The sequence below is a fragment of the Hippoglossus stenolepis genome, chromosome 9 (genome assembly GCF_022539355.2).
Source record: "Hippoglossus stenolepis isolate QCI-W04-F060 chromosome 9, HSTE1.2, whole genome shotgun sequence".
Classification (NCBI taxonomy): domain Eukaryota; kingdom Metazoa; phylum Chordata; class Actinopteri; order Pleuronectiformes; family Pleuronectidae; genus Hippoglossus; species Hippoglossus stenolepis.
The window spans coordinates 24,899,270-24,919,746 of NC_061491.1; the positions used below are offsets into that span (position 1 = coordinate 24,899,270).

Here is a 20,477-nt window from a genome sequence, read left to right on the forward strand (position 1 = left end):
TTCTATGAATATAAATGAAGATATTTATTTGTTTCATGCAGATGTGTGTATGTGGAGTCATGTTGGAAAATAATAAATAAATAAATGAGACAAAGAGAAGAGACAATGTCCCCGCTCATAACAAAAGACCCAGATCAGAGCAGATCCAACAGTTAACCGTCGCGTGTCTCTTTTGGGAAAAGATGATGTAAACCCCACATCACGTGACTCTGTAATGAATAATACAGGAGGGAGAGGGACAGAGAGAGAGAGAGAGGGAGAGAAAGGGAGAGAAAGGGAGAGAAAGGGGGGAATAGAAACCCAGTTGAGGTTTGATGAGAGAGGAGAAGGAGGCTCGTTCAGACTGATATTCTGAGAGAGAGACAGAGGAGACAGGATGTGCTGGCTGCCCATAGACCAGCCGCTGCTGCTGCCCGGGGACTGCACCTGCAGCGGCCGCACACCGACGCCCTGCTCGCTGGCGCAGCTGCTGGCGTCGCGCCTGCGGAGGATCGGGGACCAGCTGGAGAAGGGAAGGGCGGCCGGCGGCTGCGGGGACAGTGCCGGGGACAGAGCCGGGGACAGAGCCCGGGCGGAGGGGCTGGATGTGTCCGGGCGCGGCCACCTGAGGAGCTTCCTGCGCACGGCCCTGCACCTGACCGTGCTCGTGCTGCTGGTCGCGAGGAGACACCTGTAGAGCGCGAGGCGGCGACAGCAGCAACAGGTGAGTTCAGGCTGTCAGGTCATGACTCATAGTAATAATAATAATAATATTAATAAAGTGTTTATTTAATCATTTTGGCTGTATGAGGTTAATTTAATACTAAAGTGTAGGATATAGATAAATCGAGGGGAATTTGTCAACTATATAAAAAGTCATCCGTGTTTTTTTCAGGTTTGTTGTGTAAGTTGAGGAAACCTGATTTTCTAGGTTATTGGATAAACTGCATGAAATGTGTAATAATAATAAAATAACTCCAAAAATAGTTGCTCTGACATTTAGCACTTTGTGGTTTGGATTTTTTGAAGCTAATGTACTTACATGGTTCTTGCTGTTCTGGGTTTGTACCCTCATGGTTGGCGTCAGCAAAATTATATGAAATGTAATGTGTAGTTTAATAAAAGAGTGATTTATATGTTACTAAAAGTTATAAAATACTGTATGTTCATACAACAGTAGTATGACTCATCAGGGAGAAAACACTGTGAATGAAACACACTTAAATTCAAAATAATGTGAACAACAGGTACATTTGAAATTGGGTTATTTACCCTGTTTTGGCAAATGGTGTAATTGTTTCCAATTCACAATTATCATAACTAATCATAATCCATCTACTGTTGACAAAAAAAATTGTCCCTCAAAAACATGTAACATGCAGCACTTTGATGCTTGGCAACTTAAATAAAAAACTTCATGTCATAATAACGTCAATTATGCAGATAAACTGCAGACAAACTAAGTTTTTAATAGGTTAAATTCACATTTAATGGAATAGTAAATGTTTTCCTCCACCACTCACCTGTTTTGTCCTCACTTTGCTTTTATTACTTTATCTTAAAATACCTTATATGTGCATCTGTTTATAACCGTAATGTTGTTATTGTGGTCAGGTTTCTGTTGGAAGTATATTTTGCATCCTTTTGGTTGAAAGGATGAAAACATTTATTGAAAGATGCTATTTATCCTGTGATACACACTATAAGAGGAATAAGAAGCTGATGTTTGTTCACACCATTAAAAACGTTTCTTAGATGCTTTATGTCAATTAATGTATATTATATATTATATCTCATATAGATGGTGCCTTTAGGACCATGCACGAGGAGCGGGCTCACACCATTTGCACTAAAAGCAAAGGGCTGCAGGAGGATGCCGTCCAGGAAGATGTGCGCAGTGAATGACACACTGTCGGAGGAGGAAGAGGAGGATGAAGCAGGGTCCAATGATTCAGTGTCCGACACGGAGCATCACGTGTCACGCAGACTTACTCAGGTCCACTGTGGATGTGCACTAAGAGTCTCACAGGGAGCTGACACGCTGAAGCCCTGCAGTCAGTCAGAGAGCTGCGCGTCCTGCCCCCTGCGCCTCTCTCCCATTCTGTCATCCTGCAGGTTACGAAACAGTGATGTAATCCTCCCCTGGTAGAGTGGAGGGAAAAGCTTACTAATAGGACTGCCTCCCACAGCGGGAGTGCATTCATCACAAAAGGGTTTGAACTGATTCAAGTGTATCTACAGCTAAAATTAGTGCAATCCTGAAAATAAACTGCACTGAAATAGACCCGAGCCTCTTCATGCACTGTACCTTCTACATAAGCTATACTGTAAGTGCAAGTGTAGATAATATGAGAGGATGAATGTTTCTATGGGTGTTTTCTACAGTGTTTACATGATGTTTACACATGTTCTTATTCTTTAGCGTTCTCTGTTGGGGGCAGTGTTAAGTGGCTTTTCTATGATAAAGGACCTGTGCATTGGAAGCTTTACTGTTGATGCTGTCTGTGATTTCCTGGAAATAAGCTTTCTCTGATATAACGTGTAATGTCTTTTATAAAGTGTGTGTTATTTATACTTCTTGAATATTTCATATGGATTTTTAAGTAGTCAAAGATAATAAAAGTCTTTCTGAAATAAAGTTCTCTGCTGGTGTCGTTACAGTTGGATAAGAAGTGGGCTGGACACAGTGAGCTAAAGTGCTTTAATTCAAAACATGTTCACATTATTCTAAAGGAAATTACTCATGTTAAGAATATCCACAGATGAAATGAAGTTTCACACGTGAACTCCCACTAAGTGAATAAGTGAACATTATTGGAAATTATAATTGTTCATTATCTGCACCAAGTACAATGAACTGTTGATTAGGATATTTAAAAAAAAAAATCACACACCACCTTATGTTCATTACTCAATATCTAAATAACCTTGTGGAACAAATGTTTGATGTTGTTTTCTACTTGCAATCTTTTGTGAGACATTTCCCTTTTATTCAAATAAATATCGCTGACATTTAAATTATATACCAAACAAAAATTATATTAAAAAAGAAAGTTATACAGGCACGATATATACACGACAAAATCAAAAAGAATAACAACAAATCTGTGATTGCTGTGATTATTTACATTATCGCCACACAAATCAACTCTTTTAGCATGTTTAAAATGTAAAATAAATGTACAGGGGCTAAATCAACATGTACACATAAATGGGACTAATGCCACAACAGCACAGCTTTGTTAACGCACGTGGCTCCTACCAGCAGCTTCATGTGACGCTCAACTCGCCTCCACGATCAAAACCACCACAAGCAGTGTGTGTTACTGCAATTGTGCTAAAACCTGATTTTAAGAATTACCAAAACAGAGAAACACGACACACCATCTTCTTCGTTGTGTCACGGCACAGTTGCGTCTTTGCGGGAGCACATCCATCACGCGGTCACGGCTCAGTATATCTGGAAGTGAGCCGAGGTGGTGCCGTCCTTCCAGCATCGCATGGTCTCGATGACGGTGGAGCGGCACAGCGGACACGTTCTCTCCCGGTCGAACCACAGGCACAGGCACTCCTCACAGAACACGTGCTGCACAAACAACATAATGGCTCTCTCTAAAAATCAGTAGTTAACGATTTGGCACAAAATATAGATTGTTACAGACTCAGTAGATGATACTAGAGCCCGGCTCATTTATTGTTTGGATGCTAAATATTCAAAAAACTTATCAGTATCAGCGTTTATGTTTGCCGATATAAAAGTTGCTCTTGCACAGAATAAACAAAGAATTTCTTTCTAAGTTTTATATATTTGGTTGTATTTTATTTACAGTTATTTATAATAAAGTTGTTGATGTTTAAACTGTGAAATATCAAGCTTCACACATTTCTCTGCCATAAGAGTTTTGTAACTACACCTTAGGAATCATTGTATATGTACTTCAGCGTGTCAGTGCACCATGATATTACTGTAAGATGTGGTTACAGGTGCACATCACAGAGGTTAGAGTAAAAACATTCAACCAGAGAGAACAGTAAACACAATCTTTCAGCCTATGTTCTTTAAAAATTTCAGTTTTAATCTTGTTTCTAATTCTTCACCTTGCTCTAATCAGTTTAACCAACTCTTTACCTGACAGAGAAGGGCGATGGGATCTCTGAAATCAGCCTGACAAATGGCGCAGACGTCCCCCGCCTCGCTGCACTGCTGATTGCCGGCCCTCACTCCATAACTCTGGATGAATAAACAACAACTTTAAGAATCAAACATTTATTAAAACCTTCAATGAAAATTGTGCACATCTTTGTTTGTGTGTCCTCAAATGTGGAATAGCTAAAACGAGCTCTGACCTGGGAGCTGCAAAGCACAGCCCCGGCTTTACATATGGCTGATACACGTCCACAGATGTCAAAGGACTGGAAAACAAAGAGGACAAAGTTAGATCAAAATTTAAAGAGTTAAAACAACTGCACAAAATGTTGCATAGATCCATCCAATAGCTGCTGGGACTCCTGAAAACCACAAATATTAACCTCGTGGAGGTGCTATATGATAAATAAGGAGAATAGTAGAAATCAGCATGAATTCAACCTCTGGAGACCATGAAAATCTGTAAGAAATTTAATGGCAATCCACAGGAAAGTTGTAAATTTTCCGTATTTTTTTTATTTGCATTAAGCCTGTATTGATAGACAGAGTTAAGTGTGAAAGAGTGAGATGGAAGTGGGGAAGACATGCAGCCGAGGGCCGAGTCAGAACCGAACCTGTGGACGCTCCAGACGACTCAAGTCTCCTAACGTCACCTGCTCAACCAGGTTAGCTAACAAACCACCGGATGGTTGCTCAGATATTTCAGTCTGGAGCAAAAGTGTCCGACAGCTCCAAGATACTTAAACTACAGCAATCACAATGTTATTAATGCGGATGTATACATACTGATACATATTGAGATAACAATAATATGGCCTGATCTCGGAAGACACCAAAGTGCAGCACCTCAGCACGCACACAAACACAGACACACCCCCATTCAGCTGATCATCAACCACTACATCCGCTGAATCACTGGTGTATTAAAAAAAGCCCGAACTGCAGTTGTGAACACACGTTTTAAAACATATGACAGTGTGTAAATATAAATGACTGTTGCATCCTTCAGAGATTCATTCATCCAAGTTCCACTGAAACAGTTTCACTATATCTGCCGCCCACACAATGGTGTGACTGACTCAAAACTAACTCATGGGCCTAAACGAACTTTCAGGTTCCTCTTTGATGAGTGACTTTGCTGTGACCTCAATGTGGGTTTCCTGTCTTCTTCAATCTTCCATAGATCCCTCAGCTGAGGTGAGGTGACCATACTTATCAATGTGCGTCACTTTTGACACATCACAACTTCCTGTGTGCAAAACCCAGCCCCAAGTTATTTTTAATTTATTGGAATGACCTAAGGTACTGTAATGTTAGAACTAATAGTTTACTCAGTAGCTTTCACTGTATCTATTGTCTTGGGAAACTCAGTTCATATGTTCCACAGCGAGACAACAACTAAACTGAATGAAGATATTCATAGATGTTGGTCACCAGAGGACGATTCCGAATGATTCTTCTGAACTCCTCACTGTCATGTAGCTCCACTCTCCATTCTGGTTTCTCCTTTTCCGTTCTCTCAACTCAAACCTTTACTCCAACAGTTGTCAGAGAAAGTCTTACTCTGACTTCTGCCATTCTTGCCATGTTTCTGGTGAGATAATTGTGCCTACATTGTTCTGTGATTACCTTGCAGAGGCTGTAGATGATGATGAGCGTGGCTCCCAGGAAGTAGCTGTTAGACGGGTCTTCTCCCATAATGTACTTGTACCACAGCTGGATGGGCACCAGCGCCCTGAACAGCTGGCTCAGGTCCTCGATCAGCAGGTAGAACTTACCCTGGATAAACACACACAATTAGAAACTAGAATAGCTGCTGAGGCCCCTTTAGAAGCGTTAATCAAACTGTGTGTCCATGTGCAGATGGCAGTTATGTGAATGTGCCAACTTAATATTTTACTATTTGGAAAGGCAGTGTTTTTGAAGGAGAAACTACAAAACCGAAAGGAACTGGACCCAAGTTTCAAATAAATAAAAATATATAAACAACGTGTTCTTTCTCTGATCCACTCACTGAGAGTCCGAGAAGCAGAAAGAGCTGAACAGCTTCGGGGTACTCTTCTATCTAGTCAAGAGCAGTGCAGTATTAAAAGCTTAAAACAGCACGCCTCCAGCCCAAACATGGCGGCTGTCCAGAGCTCCACAGTTTCACAGCGGTACAGGCAATTTCCCCACTCTGCAAGGGAAACTGGCAGCGGCTCTTTCCACCTGCTACCCAGCGCCCACATTAAACCCAGCCCTACGGGGGCCTCACTGGCTGCCTTTAAAGGACCTCCCCTCCCATCCATAATCACAGAGAAGAAATCAACTTCTCGCTAAGACCCGCACTGCCGCAAAGTGCGCTAAGTGATTTGGGACGCTGAAAAAAAACCCCAGAGGGCGACCGAAATTAAGGCAAACTTGATTCCCCGTTGGTCTCGTGGCATCCCAGCTTGCATAATGACTTCCTGGATGGCAGCTGACAAAGATTGATGACTGTGGGTAAAGAACCACGGGCAGCCAGGTTGGTAGGCGAGGAAGACCTCCGCTCATGGCTAATTCATCTTCCTTATTGTCCCCTCGGCCTCGTATCCCACAGTGCCCATCACGCCCACGCAAAAACAGTCAAATCTGAAGCTTGGACACGAGCCAGGGAGTCTGAGTAAGCTGCACTTCAGGCCGTGTCTGAGTGGTTTCCTACTTATTTGGTTTCATTACTTTGTCTGATCGCTTAATCTCCTCCACCACAGCACAATAACACAACTTTACATTTTCATCTTTACTTTGGGGCTGGGTGGGGGATGTAATTGAGTTTTTAAAATGTTAGCTCCAATTTCCATATCCTGATCAACACAGAAATCACTTGTTAATCCATCTTTTCCTTTTCTGCTCAGGTGTCTACAACCATTTTTGCAAACAGTCTATGTTTGAGGCCAATAGAACAGACAAAGTACAAAATCACCACAAATTAAAAGAAAGAACTTCCAGCCATGAAAATTTAAATTCAGCAATGAATATTCTTACACACGTAATTAATAAGATTAAAAAACAAACAGTAAATACAAGCCTAAGAGGTCATGGAACTTCTGTGTGTGTGTGGCTGTGTTGCGCAGACTCGTGCTGACTGCAGACGTAGGATCATTAGTGTATCACTCGTTGGATGCACTAATGAAGAAGACAGGTTTATTATGACTGATTGTGACTTCATCGAGTTCAGAAGAGACTCTCTGAAATGAAATCTGAGACTTCCTAAAACTCAACATGTGTCCTATGGAAGCTATCAAATCCTCTTTGTGTGTATAGCATATATAGCGTGTGTGTGTGTGTGTGCGTGTGTGTGTGTGTGTGTGTGTGTGTGTGTGTGTGTGTGTGTGTGTGTGTGTGTGTGTGTGTGTGTGTGTGTGTAGGGTACAGGTAATGGTCGAGCTCCGGGGAGGGATGACCTCACCCCTGCAACCCTCTCGAGGGCGAATGAGCTCAGTTGCTGGCTGCCGTGGTTCTGACAGGCCTGTAGGTCTGTTTATCAGTGGAAAATTTAATCCTAATACTTTGTAACCCGTCACTCGACAAACACACAAACACACACACCAGGGCTGTATCTGTATGGAAGTCTAAATGCATGCGTGTGTGTGTGCGCGTGTGTGTGTGTGTTTCCAGACACAATCTGTTGCCTCGGGCCAGAACAATGCACACAGACATGCACAAGCTCACCTAAGGAGGGACCATTTAAAACCTTATGAATACAAAACAGTTTCACACTGTGACCCTTCAGCACTTTCTTCACTCTGCGGAGCATTTCATCATGGCTGAGCAAATTTCCTTTTTCGTAAATTATGAACAAAGTTTCACAACTTCGACTGTGAACTTTTCTGTGACCGAGTTAATGTTTAGCCTGAAAAACAACATCTATGGCAGTCAAAATTGCATTTTAAAGGGGCAATCCACAGATTTTTATCTTAGATTATTATACTTTTATTAATTACTATGTTTATAACAACCTATTTTCTGTGGATGTGCTCAGGGTCAGAGGGATGAATGAGGATTTCTTACCCTGGATTTGAACGCCAGGAGAATCTTGGGCAAAAAGAGGACGAAGCATTTCAGGCCGATGGTGAAATACTTCAGGACAAAGTCAGTGATGCCCACAGCCCAAATCAGGTCGAAGAAGTCAAAGCTGCTGAGGTTGGGCTTGGAAAATATAAGGCTGGAAGAGAGAATATTGGAGAATATTGGAGAATCTGTTGTTTTCACTCAGGATGGTTGAACGACCAACAACAGCAAAACAAATGTTAAACATGAAGTGAAAAACTAAAAACAATGAAATTAAACACAAAATACTCACAGGACAAGACCAAACAAGAAGAGAAAGACTCCCTAAAGGAAATGGAAGTAAAAACAAAATGACTTGCACAACAGAGAATGAACGGAAAAACCTAATTAAGTTGAATCAATCCAAATCATAAGATGGCAGGGAAAGAAAAACAAAGCGACAATAAAAGACACACTTGTATTTTGGCTTGTACCTGTTGTGCAGCTCCTCGTGACTGAATGTGTAGTAGATATAGAATATATTCCCTGAAAGGAACATTAAGATCCAAAGAGCAACAATAACAGAACGTTCCTCCTGGTAAAACAAAACAGACTCATTATAATAATGGATTACTTTGAATTTAAAATTGCAATTAAATGCTATTTTTTGCAAGACTGTCTGGTGCATTACACTAGAGAGCAGCACAGCTAAATAAAATATGTACAAGGTAAGAAACTGATGAATTAAGGGGAAGGCAAATCAAACCTTAACATATTTATGACGTATACTGGGGATCATTTTACGCAGAATATCCACTAATATTATGTTGTGGTCATGTTAACACAAAACCATCAGACTATGGGAGGAAAGACTTCCCGTGTCGAGGGGGAAATGTGTATATTGTTGCTATAAACAAAGTATTAACACAACTTTTCAGATGCATTCCTTTTTCAGCCAATTACCAGGTTCGCCTCAAAGATATTTAATGTCGACGATTGATCGTAAGATGGGAATTTTGTGATTTTATCCCTCTGTGTTTGTAAATTACAACTGTTGCAGTATATGTCATAGATCCTGCCTCCTCCATGTTAGTGTAGGGGACACGGTCAATGTACTCGTCAAATGAAACTATGGCATTGTAGGTAGTTCTTATCGCTACAACATGGACTCATCGTCAGGGTCAGTATCAGCACAAGTCTTGTCAACGTTGAAAAAATATCAGTTATAGCAGTTACAATATTGTATTTCTCTTTTACCCGTAATGACACTTGGTGCCTGAATGTGGAGTTGGCATAAGCGAATGTACTGGCCATCCCCACGCACACAGCGATACCTGCAGAGGAGAGAAGCAACATCATCACTAAACCAGACCTAGTGAGTTGTAAGTGGTGCACAACTAGACACTGGTAGTAGCACTAGTATCTGCTCTACAGGCTGGTGTACCGAGCTTATGCTGAAAGCAGACTTTAGCCAGCAGAATCAGGATGAAGGGGAAACCCCTCTGCAGCCAGGTGACCACTGCCTTCAGCTCGGACAGGGCCGGGGCCGGCGTGGACGGGTCCTCCTGGCCCTCCTCCCTGGAGCCATGCCTCTCCGAGCCGGCCGACGTGGCGGCCTGCTGGAGCAGAGAGGACGTCCTGTGCTGCAGCGCCTGGTGGTGGAAGTGGTGATGGTGGTGGTGATGGTGGTGCTGCGGCGGGCGAGAGAGAAAGGATCCCCCCTCAGAGCGGTGGGGGCCCCCTTCTTCTCTGGATGATGCGGTCATCTGGATAAAAACTTCAGGGGGAGAGCCCAGGACTAAGCCGGCTGCCTGGAACTGGGCGGAGGAGACAGAACCGGAGGGGACACCCACAAGGCCGGAGAAGATTTGCTGGGGGGAGGAGACTGAGTCGGGCTTCAGGCAGTCGAAGACGCCTCCCTCATCAAGGCTGCTCTCGGATCCTAGAGTTTGGCTTCGGCTCCTGAATGGGGAGAATAAAGATGGATGCCAAAAAAATTATTAGTCTGGAAGATTTAGAGATTTTCTCCCATTCAGCCACAATGGTGTTTGATAGAGTTGAGGTCAGGTTCTTTAGCTCCAAACTGGGAAAACATTTCTTTTGGAAGGGAACTCAATTACACAACCTTTATCCTTATCTTTTTTTATTGCAGCCTTGTAGTATTCCCATTTTCATTGAATGTAGTTTTTCTATTGTTATTTCTTACAACATTTTTCCCTTGTGATGCTCCGTCGATTGTGAATTTCCTCAATGGATGATCAATACAGGTCTTATCGTATCCTATCGTATCTTATCTTGACTTATCATATCTTATCTTATCCTATTCTCCTATATTATATTATCTTATCCTATCTATTCTATCTTATCTTATCCTGTCTTATCTATCTCTACCTACGATATTATTTCCCTCCTATCCTGCTATATTATATTATCTTATCCTATCCTATTCTATCTTATCTTATCCTGTCTTATCCTATCCTCCTACCCTATCGTATATTATCGTATATTACCTTATCTATAGTATCCTATATTATCTTATCCTATTCTCCTATCCTATCCTATATTATCTTATCTTATCCTATCCCTAACTTATCTTATCCTCCTATCCTATATTATCTCATCTTATCTTATCCTATAGTATCTTATCTTATCCCTGGTGAAGCCCATGAGAAACGCCTCAGACTGTGAATGTAGGACAGAAGCTTCACACATGACACTAACTCTCTAGTATAAAACCCGCTGGAGGAGAATGAGCAGCTGCCCTGTGAGGATCCAGCTGACCCACCTTTCAGAGGGCATGCCATCCGTGTTGCTGCTGTGTCTCCTCTGCATGGCCCGGCGCTCATCCCCGCATGGTGCAGCCCTGAAGACACACATCACCGATAACACAATATGTTATTCACGCGTGTGTGTGTGTGTTTTCTTGCGTTAATCTGTAAAGACGTGTTTTAATGTTTTACCTGAATCGGTTTCGTGAATCGCTCCTTGTCTCTCCTCATCGTTAAAACAAGCTGCCTTGTCTGCAGCCGGACACTTCCTGTATGACGTCACCGCGGTGCGCGGTATCCGACCAATCAGCGGCCCCAATCCCGCCGAACCACTTCCGCGTTGGGAGTGTGTTTTGCTGGCTCTTCGCTGCCTGAACGTCACAGGCGCTGGAAACCGGACTTTTAATTTTTTTCCCTGTAAACGACACGAAAACGCGTCACTGGACTTCGTTGCAGCTTATTTGTCTTGTTTTAAAAATAGCAGCGTTTAGCTTCTAATGCTAACGGCAGCTAGCTAGCAGTTCCAACTAAGCAGGCTTTTTGTGATGTTAGCTTAGCCGCTGAGACGTGTTTACCACAGCTGAGTGACCCAGCCTGCACCATGGGTTAGCTAGCACGGCTGTGTGGATGCTGTCCGGACACAACCCCTCTGGTTAGCTGTCAGATTGAAGCTAACTAGCCCCCTGGAGGTTGGATGCTCGGCGCCGTCACCATCTCCGCAACCAAGCCATGCTATGATGATGGTGCTGCGGCGGCTACTGAGGAAGCGCTGGGTGCTGGGGGTCGTCTTCGGACTGTCGCTCATCTACTTCCTCACCAGCACACTCAAACAGGTAGAGAAGCCCCCCGCCACCGCACCTCCTGCACCAGCTGGTGATGGAGGTGGAGGAGGTGCTCGGTACATGGGATGTGTAGCCAGAGAGAGTGCAAGGGATCCTGGAGCTGCACAACTTTCTCAATCCTCTAAGATATTGCAAAAAAAACATGTCACAGTGAATATGCATTATATATTTATATATTGCACGTGTGTCAGAGGGGAGAGGGCCTTGAATCTGATGTTCATCACCACATAAAGCAAATTGTTCTCACTCCTGAGTAATCCTTATGGCACAATATTAAAACTCATGAGATCCATTGTTATTTGGATCTGCACAATTTCACACCCCTGTAAATATCATTCTCTGAAAACACATCTGATTTTCTTTTTCATTGTTAAAGAAGGTGATACAAATTCTTGGATCTGCCCCCTGATCTCCTCCCTGACCCTCGATACATCCCTCAACCAAGTTTCACTGAGTTATCCTGCCAACAAAATACAAACACAGACAAAAACATAACCTCCTTGGCGAAAGTATAAACAATTGAATTGGTCACATTTAGTTATATAATGACCTCTAGAAGGTTTGGTCTTTGGTTTTTGAGTTGTTGCTGATTTATCATTACTTATCTGAAGTGGCATCACATCACTAACTCAACTCACTAACTGCATGGTTTGGCACATGCAAAGTACCAATGTATTACTCTGTTGTTGGGCTCTGGATAAATGCTGAGGTGGTAATGAACCTTTAAGAAGCAGTGGCCATTTTTATATTCTGCTCTTCCAGAACCTTTTGTCTTTGCTCCACATTGTTTTATGTCTGCACTTTAAATTGTGTTTTCATGACCTCTCACGACCTCCCTGTGTGAATTTGTGCAGGAGGAAAGAACCATACGGGACCGCACTCTCTTAGAGGTCCGAGACTCAGACCATCGCATCCCCTGGAAGGTCCGATTCAACCTGGGCAACAGCAGCCGACAGATCACTCAGTGCAGGAACTCCATCCAGGGCAAGACACTGCTCACAGACGAACTTGGTGAGTAATCCAGCTCTCTACCATCAAATGTTTTGTTCCCTTTGATCAACGCACATGCTTATCTGTGGTAATGTTTTTCAGGTTACGTCTGCGAGAGAATAGACTTGCTGGTTAACGGCTGCTGCAACGTCATTGCACCCAGCTCCAGGCAGTTCATTTGTAAAAGCTGCCTGGCCAACGGCTGCTGTAGCATCTACGAGTATTGCGTGTCGTGTTGTCTGCAGCCTGATAAGGTATCTGATCTGTCACATTAAGGATGTTCAGGGGCTTGGTTTTGTTACTGCAATCAGACACAGATCAATTTTGCAAGACTTCAGGGTTTATACATCTTAAAATGATGATCTGTAAATTCAAGAAGTTGAATCTTGTTTTGAAAAAGAAAAAAAACTAATTGAACACATGCTCCGTCTCTTATCTCCTACAGCAACCTCTGCTCGAGCACTTCCTGAATCGAGCAGCTGAAGGGTTCCAGAATCTCTTCACTGCTGTGGAGGATCATTTCGAGCTCTGCCTGGCCAAGTGTAGAACGTCTTCACAAGTATGTGATGAGACAGAAAGATTTAAAAAGTCATCAGGGATGAAGATGTTTCTCCCACAGATAATCAACCATATGTCTCACTTATCTGTCAATGAACAGAGTCACTATTTTGCTCATATATTATCCATTAATGTACTTTTCACAAGCTGCCGTAGTAATATAGAAGAGTAGCTATAAAGAAAGAAATTAATGTATTTAATTCAAAAGTATGACTCCTGCAGTCGAGTATTATAATTTCAATTCATGATTAAATTCTCTGGGGATTAAAATATCTGTTCACATTTATTCTTCTGAGGCTTTGATTGTTCTTCCCAGTATTCAATATTAACTTCTTATAAAATTCTGAATATTAACTTTTTCAAAATCCCCTGTTATTTTCGATGAGAGCATTATTCCAAAATCTGTGTTTTATTGTTTCTGGAGTTGATTGAATGTTTTATTTAAATTTCTTCTCGGTTTGCTTTTCAAAAATCAACCACCTATAAATATTCAAACGTATGCTGTTTAATAATGTCCATCTGCATTGTAACAAACAAACTTAAATGTAAGAAATAGTTTTAACGTTTGTTTCTCTCGTGCAGAGTGTTCAACATGAGAACACCTACAGAAACCCTCAAGCAAAGTACTGCTACGGAGAGAGTCCTCCAGAGCTTCTCCCCGTATGAGCATCTCCTCCAGAGTGAAGGACTTACAGGAACAGCAGTGGGCCCATGAAGCCTCCTGGTTGGACGCCTAAGGCTGTTTGGAGCAGAGACTCTCTACACATGAACTGCTGTCTTGGATAATTTTGCATCATAGTGGCAAAGGAAGGACAGAAGACATCCGAGACCAGCTTCGGGAAAAAAAAAATGGACAAATTCTATATGTGATTTGATTATTTACACTTCATAAGTGCATAGAATGCTTCATACATTCATCCGTGATGATCATCAGGTTGTAATAGCAGGCAGCTCATCCATCAGGACTAGCTTCAAACCAGTTCACTTCATCAAGTCTTCATTTTTAAACTGGGAACATTTAACAGCTGTTTTAATGTTTCGTTGAATATTTTCAAACAGCAGAGAATGTGTCGTTAGGTCTGTGTATAGTGCATGCATATGGAACGGCTATTTAATAAAAGTGACTGTGAAATAAAATCACTTAGGATAATAGTTGGGCTTTTTATGACATAAATTCATAATTTCTTAAAATGTTGCCCCGATGTGAAGGGCAGTTTGACACTGGGGTCGTTTGTAGTTTATCACATGGACTATATAAATATGGACGACACATATCTACTTCCTCGTACTATCCAGAAATTAAGCCAAAAAATATCCTGGATACGGGAGCTGGAGTCTGCACAGTAGCGATTGGGGGACGGTCGAGGTCCCGCCTATGCATGTGCTCAACCAATCACACATTGGTCTCGGCTGTCAATCATTACGTTTTACCGTTTTTAAAGCATCACATGACTAATTGAAACCAAACTTAGCAGAAAAAATAAAAACTTGATCAAATATCAGTCTGAGAAAAATTTGACGTGTACTTTGACATTTTAGTTTGGTCCATGTCCCATCTACTAACATGGGGGAGTCACGACCTATACTGCAGCCAGCCACCAGGAGGTGATCAAGACACTTTGGCTTCACTGTGGGAGCTGTCATGTCGTCCGTCTTTATACACATTCTATGGTTTAGCAAAGGCCACAAGAAAATCATGAATTTTAAGGTTTGTTCAAGAAGTTTATGGCTGAAATTTTGTTGAAGAAAACGTCAATCACCAATAATTTCTGTTTCTCCGCCAAAATGAGCAAACTTTAATTATATTAATATTAATGGTGAAATTCAGGTACAATAGTAAAAGTTAAAATAGATAACTGGAACAATTTCAATCAGTCACAATCGTCTGAAAGAAATTTAAGGAACATAAAAAATGATGTTTTCCAAAGTGTTTAACATTTCAAGAACTTTGTGTTTCAGCAATAAAGATTAATTTGAGGCTCGTACAGAACAAAACATGAGAACTTCTAACAGAACATTAATCGATCACTTCATTTTGACGAGCACCAGACTCACATTAATCTCTGTTGCGGAGCTGCTGTTCTCCTGCATTGTTCTGACGAGCCTCTGACAGACGTATCTGCCTTTGCTCTGCACTGTCCATCTGTCCTCGGATTTCACTGTGCAACACGGTGACTGGAGTCCAAACCCGCAGCTCTCTGAAGGTGATTCTTCTGAGCTTCTCCCTCCACCTCAGGCGCTGTGGCCCCCTCACAGGGGAGAGATGGCCACAGCTAAACAATTAATCATCGGCGAAGGCTGAGAAAACAAACTGTCGTAATTAGGAAATGTATCAGAGCCCCCATCTCATTTGGCAAGTTGATTAATTACCGTCACACGGGAGCCGCGTCAATCCTTACAAAGTTTTAATTGAACAAATCTGTTTCTGAGGTATTCAGGGAAATTCACTTACTTGGCAAAAATTAGACGAGAAGATTGATACCATTCTTTTCAGCGACAGCTAGCAGCCAATTTGATGAGCTTTCCATATTGGAAATAATGAAACTGCAAACCTCAACCTCTCTCAAACTGTCCTTTCAAACACAATCAGTAAATAACGATCATTTGATGAACTGCATCAGCCACATTAAAGAGTTACCCTTTGCATTTGCACTGAATTCAAGGTTAAAAATCTACCAACACACATGTCAACACTTTACTTTTAAGACAAACTAGAATGGAACTGAATTATGCCCTGGGAAATTATTGGAAAAATCACAATGTTTAAGAAATTCCTGGATCCACATCAAAATGTAATGGGTTATTTTTGGGTCCAGGTCATATCCCTCCATCGAATTTCATTGAAATCTGTTGTGTGGCTTTTGCGTCATCCTGCTGTTATATATATATATATATATATATATATATATATATATATATATATATATCTCCAAATGCACACAGACTGTATTTATGTCAAATAAGTGTGTACAAGTCATTTAAGTCTTTTAAAGTCAAAGAAAAGCATTATCTGTAACAACATCTGCAGCACAAACTGATTTTAGTTGTTAGTTACAGGATGAATCTGTATTTATGATACTCTGCCTGAGTAACTTTTATGTTTATTTGTCTTTATTTGTTTATTTGACCTTTGACATGTGGAACCAGTGCTCCGGCCACTTCAGGGAGTTCCTGGCTGACTTCAACAGAGTGCGACTCCACCGCTTCCTCTCAAACACACGCGTGGACAAGGCCCGGAGGAGCAGTCCCCTCCGAGGATGTGCTCCGAGATGCAGGAGAATAATTAGATCAGAGGACATGTGCAAACAAAGTTTTTTATTCAGTAACAAAAATATTAATGACAAAGTCAAATTCATGTTTCAAGACTTCAGGTTTTATACATCTGTAAACTCAAAAAGGTGAAACGTATGATGAGCTCAACGGAAAAAAAAAGATGTCAAACCACACAAAATAATATTTCTTGGTAGATGCTGCAATTACAACTTATTTTTTTGTTTGGTTTCCTTTCTGATAAATTATTAAATAAAAAACTGAAATACATAAACACTTGAATTAAATAAAAATAGATATAAATATAAATAAATAAAAACGGCATAGAATCAGCCTTCAAATAATAACAATAACAATAATCCTCATAATAATAATCAGAATAATGACATCAGCCTTTTTTTTTAGAAAATAATGACATATTCAAGATATAAATATAAAGATCTAATCTAGATCTCATTCCAATAAATGTAAATTTGATTCACATAAATTCATATTTTAAACCAGAGGTCTTCAACAAGGGGTCCACGACCCCTAGGGGGTCCGCGGAGGTACTGCAGGGGGGTCGCGAAATTTTTGGTTGATTAGACAATTTTTTATTTTTTTATAAAACACAATTTTATACAATATATACAGTAGGGGGTCCCTGCTCCATCTCTCCATCAGTTTGGGGGTCCTTGGCCTGAAAAACGTTGAAGACCCATGTTTTAAACAAATAAATATTTGACTTGGATTCGGGGCTTTAACACCAACATGTGACCTCTGGTAAGAGTTGGATTTTATCTTGGCTCAATTTGATGGCAGAGCAAAATGAAGGAGGAAATCTTTGGAAAATTTGGTCCAGTTGTGAATTCACAGTTTCAGTGTACGTAACTTTACTATCGCAGGTGTTGGGAAAGTGGGTTTCTTCAGAGTAAACTGTAAAATGTGTGGTGTGACCGTTTAACCTTCTGCTGGACACACATGCTGTCCATCTCCTCCAGTAGCTGCAGCACGTGTTTTTCCCAGTCCCTCAGTCTGACAATGACAAGCCATCCATACTCCTTTTTAGCATAAGTGTGACCAGTGGGGGAGTTCGGCGGGGCCGGCGTTGGTGGCAAAGGCATGTCAGGAAAGAAATCTGTGAGAAGGAGCTTTACTTTAGACAAATGGTGTGAGAGTCGGCCCTTGACCCGCGACAGGTGCCCGGCAACAGGTTCTTTGTTTCCCCATAATTGTAAGTGATGCTGCGCAACGTTTAAAATGTGCCACTGAAAGAGCCTGTTCTTGACATAGACGTCCTGCAGCTTCTCAAAAACGTTGACCCCGGACACGGTGGAGTCAGGAACATCATCTGTGCTGGAATTAGACCTGGGTCCATGAAATTTTATCTGAAAGAAAGAAAAGATCTTATATGATTTCATGGAGTTGTAAGTTGGTGATTGCAAAATGCAAATAAGAGTAAAAAAGAAGGAATTGTAGTTTCAGAAAATAAAATGCATTTATTTACATCTGATGTGGAATTCAAGTGTAAAGGAAATCATTTGAATCAACAATATAATAATTCAAATTTAAAGACAAGAAAATCAATTCTATTTTCCTTCTTAGTCTATTTTACAGATTCTCTTTCAGATGAAAATACGTTTTTGTATCAAGCATTTTGCAGCTGAAAGAGATGTTTTTTTTGTTGAAGTCTATTTAAAACTACAAGATTAATTAATTTGTACAAAACGTCTTTGATATTTTTGAGAACTAGTCGTGCACAGAATGGAACCGGATTGTTGTTTCTGTCATGATTGACTCAGCTCATTCGTTTGTTCTGCTGCACTAAAAACAAAAGCACCAACGGCTCCTCTGCTGTATCTGTGTTGAAGTAGCTGCTCGATAAGTGTTTGCGACAGTATTTAAATGTACTTGCTGTTTCCATGGTTACCACAGTTGTCGCCAAATCAACCAGGTCTGACTTTAAAAGTTTAGTGCGGTTTTAAACTGACTTCCTGAGTAGAAAGATATGAGGTGAAGCTTCGTTTTTACAAAAGCAGATTAGGTCATTTTTTTCAATAATCGATCAAAGGAAGCAGTGGAGGAAGGAGTTCAAAGAAAAATATCTTTAAGATCATTTTGTCAGATAACAAATCAACAGCTGTGCAAGATCAGAAATAAAATACCTGGTGCAAAATGTCCCCACAACTCAAAAATATACAAAATACAGGAGATATGTAATCTGTAGATATATGACACTTACATAGTGATTCAGTAGGTCCTTCGCTTGATGAAGCAACAGCTTTGAGAGAAGCTTGGTGTTGTTTAAGTCGTTGCAGTCGTTGTGAGCTGGAGCAGAAAAAACAGGCCTCCACTGCAACTCCAGGATCATGTAGACGAGAACTGAACAAAGATAAAGAGGATACGTGAGACTCGAGTGTAACACAGAATATGAGGTAAAAAAATGCATCTTTAAAAGCACATTGATACTATCTGAAAAATACTGCGACTTACAGAACTACTATGTGATTGATTTATTTTTGATGATGCTCCAAGTAAGGAAGGAAGAACCCTGATTATTGATCTCAAACTCTGGACCAGTTTCAGTTTAAAATCATATTTTGAATCTTAATCTAAAGAGATTGAGAAACTCGCAAGTGGTAACAAGGCACATTTGAAGAGTTGTTGGAGGATAGTAAAGCAAAATACACTGACGTTGTGGAAAAAGTGGTTATTTAAATTTTCAGATTTTCCTGTCATCTTTGCCTTTTCCCTGTAAATTAGTGGATATTGTTTTTTAACTAGTTTATTACAGGTATTACAAGTATTCAGACTCAAGGTGTCAGTCCCCCTGCAGCATTTACCTTAAGAATTAACAAACCAAATTAAAGATGCAAGTGGTTGTAGAAATATAACGAAAGAACAAAACAAACCAAAGACAGAAATAAAAGGAAATGGAGATTTATAGATACTGTTTCCTCGGCAAACGATTAAAAGGAAATAAAAGCTGTTTAAATCATCAGATCAGTGTTAAAACAATGTTTAGTCAGTTGTCAAATAAAAGTAAAACAGGAAACATAAACAATACGTATTAAATGCAGTTCAAAATGGAAATCCTTCAACATCAATATTTTCACAAAAGTATTTCCTTGGTCAAGACTATTTCCTGCAGGTAGTTTAAAGTGCATGTTACAAGACAACATTTTAATTGTGGGGGAGAACTCAATCAAAATTTATAGATCTGCAGATTCAAAAAAAAATACACACGTGTGAATAAAAGCTTGCATGCAACATGATTCAAGTAGAAAATAAAATGTGAAAGGTTATTCTAACAGGACATTTAAACTAAACTATCTAATATTAAATTGTGTCATTAAATACATTAGATAACAATATACTTATTGCAAATCATAAAGATATTTACCACAGTGTCTCAGAACTTCCCGGACTTTAAAATCCATAGCGACGACTGGAGCAGATTCACTTAGCAAACCAAATGCAAAGTGACACACAACATATTTTCACCTGTAAACTGGCCTTTATATACGATCATATGCACGGTCATCTGCACCCACCCATTACAAAAAGTTTCCATTTACAGTTCAGCTCACTCATCACTCATGTTATGACAGAGGTGACATCACCGCCTCATGTGCTCCTTGGATACCAGGACTCAGAATCATCAAACAAATAAATAATTCAAATAAAAAATATCAATACTTTTAACAATACAACGTTACACTCTAGTCTGTTTGGTATCTTTGAATCAAATATGATTAATTCACTGTTTGGGATTTTGGTAACGTTTAGATTTTTCTTTTTGAATTATAAAAAAAAAAAAGTGAAAATGGGAAAGTTTAATTCTTTCATATATTAATGGAAAAGTTCAAATAAAACACTCACAACCGTGATTATATATCAATTTCCACTTGTTCAGTGAAAATAAGACTTTAGACG

The 20,477-nt window shown here is 40.5% G+C and overlaps 3 protein-coding genes and 1 long non-coding RNA gene across 5 annotated transcripts; 2 read left to right on the forward strand and 2 right to left on the reverse strand.

The window, feature by feature from the left end:
- Positions 1-11: 11 nt before the first annotated feature.
- On the forward strand, positions 12-2,617 carry LOC124852502. Its single transcript, XR_007032981.1, has 2 exons — positions 12-703; positions 1,781-2,617. It is a non-coding gene; the product is annotated as an uncharacterized LOC124852502 (long non-coding RNA).
- A 48-nt stretch (positions 2,618-2,665) lies between these two features.
- Positions 2,666-11,245, reverse strand: rnft2 (ring finger protein, transmembrane 2). The gene is made up of 10 exons (XM_047341508.1): positions 11,095-11,245; positions 10,920-10,997; positions 9,579-10,096; positions 9,392-9,468; positions 8,629-8,729; positions 8,156-8,309; positions 5,756-5,905; positions 4,327-4,392; positions 4,109-4,210; positions 2,666-3,565 (listed from the first exon to the last, which is right to left on the reverse strand). The coding sequence occupies exons 2-10, from the start codon at positions 10,964-10,966 to the stop codon at positions 3,431-3,433; spliced, it is 1,350 nt and encodes a 449-aa protein (XP_047197464.1). The 5' UTR covers positions 10,967-10,997; positions 11,095-11,245; the 3' UTR covers positions 2,666-3,430.
- A 357-nt stretch (positions 11,246-11,602) lies between these two features.
- On the forward strand, positions 11,603-14,432 carry spring1 (SREBF pathway regulator in golgi 1). Its single transcript, XM_047341510.1, has 5 exons — positions 11,603-11,735; positions 12,599-12,755; positions 12,837-12,988; positions 13,180-13,293; positions 13,875-14,432. Exons 1-5 carry the CDS (start codon positions 11,637-11,639, stop codon positions 13,956-13,958), a joined length of 606 nt encoding a protein of 201 aa, XP_047197466.1. The 5' UTR covers positions 11,603-11,636; the 3' UTR covers positions 13,959-14,432.
- A 2,748-nt stretch (positions 14,433-17,180) lies between these two features.
- On the reverse strand, positions 17,181-20,352 carry LOC124852425. 2 transcript variants are annotated; one of them, XM_047341383.1, is made up of 3 exons: positions 19,945-20,352; positions 18,784-18,923; positions 17,181-17,929 (listed from the first exon to the last, which is right to left on the reverse strand). In XM_047341383.1, exons 1-3 carry the CDS (start codon positions 19,979-19,981, stop codon positions 17,468-17,470), a joined length of 639 nt encoding a protein of 212 aa, XP_047197339.1. In that variant the 5' UTR covers positions 19,982-20,352; the 3' UTR covers positions 17,181-17,467. The 2 variants fall into 2 exon arrangements, with proteins under 2 accessions (XP_047197339.1, XP_047197338.1); XM_047341382.1 differs by lacking the exon at positions 19,945-20,352 and having other exon boundaries at positions 18,784-19,885.
- Positions 20,353-20,477: the final 125 nt, after the last annotated feature.